The sequence below is a fragment of the Pundamilia nyererei genome, unplaced genomic scaffold (genome assembly GCF_000239375.1).
Source record: "Pundamilia nyererei isolate P.nyererei 1_Seehausen unplaced genomic scaffold, PunNye1.0 scaffold00011, whole genome shotgun sequence".
In the NCBI taxonomy this organism is placed as follows: domain Eukaryota; kingdom Metazoa; phylum Chordata; class Actinopteri; order Cichliformes; family Cichlidae; genus Pundamilia; species Pundamilia nyererei.
This window is the reverse complement of record NW_005187412.1, coordinates 494,546-501,394: the sequence shown is the minus strand read 5'-3', so window position 1 is coordinate 501,394 and position 6,849 is coordinate 494,546. Positions and strand designations below refer to the sequence as shown.

The 6,849-nt window shown below is 40.9% G+C and overlaps 1 protein-coding gene across 1 annotated transcript in view; it reads right to left on the bottom strand.

Annotated features, from left to right (window-relative positions):
* The window catches only part of rbms1a (RNA binding motif, single stranded interacting protein 1a), a 15,955-nt gene extending 9,697 nt beyond the window's left edge, over positions 1-6,258 (bottom strand). The window contains exons 1-3 of the mRNA XM_005724352.1: positions 5,645-6,258; positions 3,573-3,712; positions 919-977 (exon numbers count right to left, since the gene is read on the bottom strand). Coding sequence (XP_005724409.1) covers positions 919-977; positions 3,573-3,712; positions 5,645-5,695 — 250 coding nt within the window. The 5' untranslated portion in view covers positions 5,696-6,258. The remainder of the gene's footprint in view (positions 1-918; positions 978-3,572; positions 3,713-5,644) is intronic.
* Positions 6,259-6,849: the final 591 nt, after the last annotated feature.

Sequence of the window (6,849 nt, the reverse complement as noted above, 5' to 3'; positions counted from 1 at the left end):
ATATAAAAATTGCTTATTCTCGTAAATATAACAACATATTTTATACGTGAAAGACTCATAAAAGAAATCTTGTAATTGATATGTGTGGGAAATCTTTTAAAGGAATTGCTTTGGGAAGTCTGCTTATTCATTTCCTTCCCCAGAGTTAGACCAGAAGCTCGATAACACTAAGATCCTTGAGCGGGTAAGCTCGGCTAAGAATAAACACTAAAAACTATACTTGGCTTTGTTGAAAGATAAAAAGATAACCGTCTACCAGGACCTCTTCAGAATGAGCAGGATATAATTAATGCATTGTATCCTGTTTATCTGGGCAAAACCTTTGGTTTTCAGCCACCTTTCTGTAGTATTGAAATCAAAATGCTGTACTATTCCTTTAAACCGGTATCTATGTCTCACCCACATTCTATGCATGCCTTTTCACCATTTTCTAGAACATTCCAACAGTGTGAAAAAGATCTGTAAAAATGCAGTACAGTATGTTCTGCATTTTAAAATGAAGAAAGTTTTTCCGTATTTTTTTAACAGTGCATCGAATCTTACCATCTGCTTTCTTATTATACAGCCAGCCATTATGCACTGTTTTCCATTTATTTCCATAAAGTGTAAAAATCTGTTAAATCTATTTGCGGAGACTCGGTGAAACCTCTGTGATACTTATCACACTTCTGTCTTCATAGTGTTAAAATGCAATGAAGATTTTACCAATCAATCTACACTTTCACCTGTGAAGCAAAACAACAGCACACGTTGTGTGACAAAATTATAAACCGGGCGTATTCACAGTTGGCTTTCAGGTCACCTGATTTATAGGTGTGGAAATTCAACAGTGTTCACGTGTTAGGTGGCTCTCTGTACTTAATTTAAAGTTGAACTGCTAGTATATTTTGGCAGCTAGAACTTATTGATCTCACTGACCTTTACACTTGTTGGTTGTCTTGTCCAGGATTGCCTTCGCAGACTGAATCTTTCCATACCTGCGTGCACAAAAGATGTAGACTACCGTTAAAGACAACGATGAATCAACAGCTGAGACTGTTCTCATTGTGTATTATTTAAGATTTCCAGATCCAGATTTCTCTGGATTTGTTTCCAGAGAAATCTCTACATGGAGAGCCTTCATTCAACTTGACAGTCAGGTTAAAGAAAAGAACAGTTCACAGGACGATTAAACCACACAATGTGTAACTGGTTTCAGTTTACATGTTTCAGGCTTTGCTTTATCTCTGACTTTCCACTCAAGTTGAACTCTGACACAAACTGTGAGCTTCTCTACCCGCACACCATACACACTGAATGCCTAGCTTACATCACCATTCAGACCTTGTTGCTATGAAAAGCACTTTCATTTCTGCTTTGTGCTGCCAAACACCACTGGGAACACGAACAAAACACAAGCAAACATGACACAAACAGCTGCTGTTGCTGCTGCGGGTTACATGAGTGGACGTCCTTTTCCATTTGCTTGTGAATCAGAAGGAAAAAGATTGGACAAAACAGCACTAATTATGGCAACCCACCACATTAACCACTTAGACCGGCGTCTGTACTATCAGCACGTATAAGGCATTCTCACCAGTTGAATGAGGGTTTTACAATCTGCTTTGCATACCAAAGATGAGCTGTGACTTTTCTATATGTTTCTTTATGGTGGTTGGCACCTTTTATGTGGACACTATGGTTAAACCAGCATGGTTTTTGCATGTCTGCATTGATTTTTTTGGCATCAAACAGCAAACAGGCTTTTATTTTTAAGAGTGTAATATTTTACTTTAATTCCAGTAACTATTAAACCACTTATGCTATTTATTTAGCATATTCAGGAAAGGTCTCTTCTTATTGTGTAGGAAACCAGTTATACACAAAATAATAACAAGAAATCATAACTCACCTCTTTATATTGCATTCACACTTAAAATTATGCAATAACAGGCAGACTGCTAGGCTTTACTTAAACTAATTACTATCCAACGACAATGACTGTGTTTGTAGTGTTGGTGCCTTTTGGAGAAAGTTTTAAGAAGTGTGCTGAATATATGGTGAATGAAATATTCCTGTCACCAAGCACTGAGTAGCAAGAATCCAATCATCCTGTCCAAATATGGTCACCTCTGGCTTCAAAAACTGAAGATTGTAAAAGCCGTAATATCAAAGCAGGAGTCCACACAACACAGGTGGTGTTTGATGGCTAACGCTATCTGTTAATCTGCTTAGCTTACTACAATGTGATGAATTGAAAATAAATATATATTCTGCCCAAAAGAACAAAATATGTCTCATGTCCACTCTTAAATTCTTACTAATTAGCTTTAAAAACCTTAAATGTAACAATTTCATGCTGTGCTGGTACAGATGTTAGCTTTCTATTTTCTGTCCTTTGTCCTAAGACAAGCTGACCCTGACCATTGAAAGTATTGAGATTTTGCAGCCATGAGATATCAACTTATCTGCCATTTTTGGACGCGTGACAATCATGCTGACAATTTAAAGTTAAGTGAATAAAACCCCAGATACACAGGCCTAAAGACCGGTCTGCGACCATCTGACAACCATCCATTTCTTGGGAAAAATGGATTCCCTGACCGATAGGCAAAACCTTTGTTGTGATGGTTTTTGGTTGCTAGCAGAATGCTGCAGTCGCCTGTAGTCTGCATGAACCCAGCTAGCTTGTCTACCAACACTGGCCAACTATTCTAAAAATGGCAGTAGAACTGTGAAAAATGCGCCTTTTAAAATGTCTTAGCTAGACGAACATTATTCTTTTCCAGTTTGTGCAGCACTTTTTCAGGGTTTACTACTTGGCTAGTAGGTAACAAGTGTTTGCAGACAAGCTACTGCTAGCGACCAAAGCAATTGCTAAAGGGTTTTTCTTGTAGTACAAGAAAGCAACTACTTACGAAATGGTTGGGGAATATAATTTTTTTCCCTTTTGATGTCCAATAAAGAGGACAGCTCTTGAACAATGGAGCTAGCTTCTAGTGGTGAAAAGTGAATCTAAGGTGGAATTACTTTGGATTGTCTTTAACAGCCAGCAGGGGACGACTCTTGTGGTTCCAAAATAAATTTGGGCTGGATAGAAACCCCTGGACTGGGACCTCGGTTTACATGTTCCTGATACATTTATGGTCACAATTGCTAGTTTCTGATTACACTGAACAAAAGATCAAATTAATGCGGCAAATTTAAACAGCAGGACGATCATGGCGAAAACACTCATGGGTCAATAGCAGGACTTCAGTAACCTGTGGATCAGTGATTCCCAGTGTGTGGGGCTTATCAACCTGGTGAACCACTGAAGTGCTGCTCGTGTACCATAACAAATCCCTTACATAAAAAAATTAATAAATAATTTTCAATTTTGTGAGTTATTTTAGCGCAAACTACTTATATTTTGCCTTTTCTGGGCCATTATCTGAGCCTGAATTTGTCATATATTCTTTCAATTAAAATGTATTTTTAAAAAATTGCTGTGCTTTTTTAGAGCTACTATTCAACCCCTTTCATTTGCAAAGTACAATAAGTGACAAAACATTCGTTTGCACAGCCATACGCGTATATGAGCACGAACTCACTGGTGACAGAGTTTGATCAGGTCCAGGTCTGTCGTGGCAGGAGGCAGGCCACGGATGTAAAGGTTAGTTTTGCTGAGCTGCTCCAGGCCTGTGCTGCTGCTGCTGTTGCTGCTGGGACTGGACGGAGTCATGGGGTAGGACTGCACACAGGAAACACACTGTTAGGAAATGTACGGGAGCTGGATAATCTAATTTAAACTCAGGTCAAGCGTGATCACAAGAACATTTCATCAGTGTGACAAACACACAGGGAAAACGCTGTCTGCACTAGTCCATGCAGTACTCGTCTAACATCAATAAGCACTGCTCGCTAAAGAGCTGCATTTCAGTTGGTTTTCTACAGCGAGACACACCTGAGACCACAACAGGTCCGGTGGTAGCAGAAGAAGGACTCAAGGATTGGCCAACTTTGAGCTGCTTTTAGGTTATTTGCTTGTATGCCACTCACATTCATTTTAAAGAATAAGGCATGCTAAACATTTGGTGAGTTTGCAGTGATGCCGATCACAGAAAACTCAACAAATATTAACAAATGTTACTAATTAACAACCCAGTTGTGCATAGAGGTACCTAAAATTAAGCAGTCAAACAAATTAAATTATTTAAAGGGACAGGAGCCTAAAAGCAGCTTTCCTACATCTTGAATATGTTCTTATAATAATTTTGTACGTTTCCATATTTCCATCGATCCATGCGTGTTCTTAACTCGCTTATCTGATTTAGGGTCACAGAAGAACTCCTTGAATTCTCTACCTTTTCTTAAACTGAGCAAAAGGTTTGCCCTTTAACCCGTTAGCTGTAAAAAGACAAATTTCCTGTGCATTCTTTTGCATTCTTATAGGTGGGCCTTTGGGTCTGACGTCAGACAGACACTTCCATTTTTTTTCTTACTTGCACACCAAACCACACCACTGCCCTGCAAAGCATTTCCTTCCCTTTACTCATTCATTAAAATCCCCCCACCAGCCACCGCAACCCTCTCCAGTTCAGATCAAAGACAAAGCGTGGCAAAATAACACCATCTGTCCATAACCGAAATACAATCCACATTTTAGGAGCCAAAACTGTGCACATGGGCCAAACAAGGCCAACTATGGCTAAATGTTCATAGCAGGTATTATTCTTTCACACGTGAAGACCTGATTCCTGCCACAGGAACATCTGTTAGGTCTCTTATGTGTTCAAGTAGAGGCCTTACACTTTTGTTGGTGTGCAATTACAAAGCTTAACTTAAAGCTAAAAAAAAAAAAAAGCCCATCAAAGCTTCTCCATTAGAGGGCAGCTATGGTATATTTTACTCGCAGGGCCCTCTTATAGCTGATTAAACACCTACACTGAAGACTCATTCTTCCCCTGAAGGGATTCATAGGAGATCGGATTCACATCCCCGTCCTCAAAGTAACGTGCAGTACCTTCCGATGAATATATATTACAAGAAAATTGAACCCTCGCTCCACCTTATCTGAAGCAGGGTTCACATTTCCGTCAGCGGCAGAGGTTAAACACCCGCCGCCTCTCTCCTTCCATCTTCCATCTTCAGATGGAAAAGCACAGGGGCACGGCCTTCATTCAGACCAGCCTTTTCTCTTCACCTGAGAGGTCAAAAAGAAGAATGCAGGCAGGCAGGCTGCATAGTTCACCCAGCACACTGACATTCATCCCAGCTCTCTCTCTCTCCCTCTCTGGATCCAACCAGAATGCATTAACCTATAAAATGGACTACAACCGTCATGCACATTGACCAGAGTTGGCCAGCAAGGTTATACGGACGTAATAATTAAAGTATCGGTTGTACAGCTACAGATCGGCTCGGATTTTATCTTTATTTTATTTAATATCTTCATCTTATTAGGTTTCCCCTTTTGACAAGTGCTGAGAGCAGATGATCTGTTTTCCAAACGGGGTTTAATTATTACCAGAATGTGGCGTGAACGCATGTAAATCTTGAAATGGCTTTCCAATGTCATGTGCTATTATTCACCCCATTTTCTCCCCTCAAAGTGTGATTAAAAAAAAAAAGTAGGAAGAAGGGGGAAAACCCCAATGTGTGTATGTGTGTGTCTTTGGCCTACCTGCTTACGATTGGCTGTCTTCGGCGGGTTGCCCGTGTTTGCAAAGATCATCCTGGAGGTTACAGATGGATTTTACTTCCTCCCCCCCAGAAAAAAGGAAAAAAAAAATCGCACCGATGAGAGCCACTATAGAGACGAAATCCGAGCGGGGTTCGGGAGCCTATCAAATAGCCAGTCGCTTTATAACATCCGCATCATGAACGGCTGCTGGACACTTTAAAAAAAGAACCCTCGGTCCCGCATAGGTACACTGTTACATCTATACAGTCAGATGCACACCAGGCGATGGACCAGCCCTCCGGTCCGGTTCATTGATCTACGACGTCCTGCTGCAGACCGCTCGGCAGTCCCACCTACTACAGACTAAACCATCTCCGCCTCTGCAGGGTGTTTGACATCAAATAAACTGCGTTGCCGCCACCTAAAAACTCGCAGCGGACGCTTGCTTATTACGATAAACGGACGTGTGGTGTCTGAGGCTCGGTCGAAATTCAGACATAAAGCGGGTTTGGGTTTGATTTTGGGAAGCACAATCAGTTTGGGCTCAACCCTCGCCGCCTTTCATGTTGTCGTCGTCCGCACATACCAAGCATTCTTCACCCCCACCTCCTGAAACCACACACACAGAGTTGTACACACACACACACCCTCTTCCTCTTTGTACCCTTCCCCCCGCCTCCCCCCGACACACACACCCCGTCCAACATAGGCTAGTACATGTCACAGAAGTCAGGATGCAGTGAAATATAAGCAGCCGCCACCGGCCCCGAGACGAGGTCACAGTTTCCCTGTAAACCGCACAATGTGGGACGGAGGCAAGAACACAGAGCAAATATTGAATTCAAAACACACAAAAACATGCTATTGATGTTTTCTGGAAGGCTTCATATCACATAATTATGAGTCAGAAGAAGAAATACTTTTTTTTTTTTTAATTTAACGGCTTTACAAGATTGATGAGTTCATGAACCCTTCGTAAAAGTGCGTTTTAACACTAACCACTTCACTGAATGATGGGAAAACAGGAATTGTACCTTTCTAGATTCTCATCAGCGGCTTCACTGTTTATTGAAGACTTTATTTAAAGACCAAGCGCTTTAAAAGTCCCGTCCCCCGTCTCCTACCTTTAAGGGCGATAATTTTATTCTAAAAAACAACCAAACAAAACCAAACTGTCTGTACAAAAATCTGAAATTTTGAGTAAA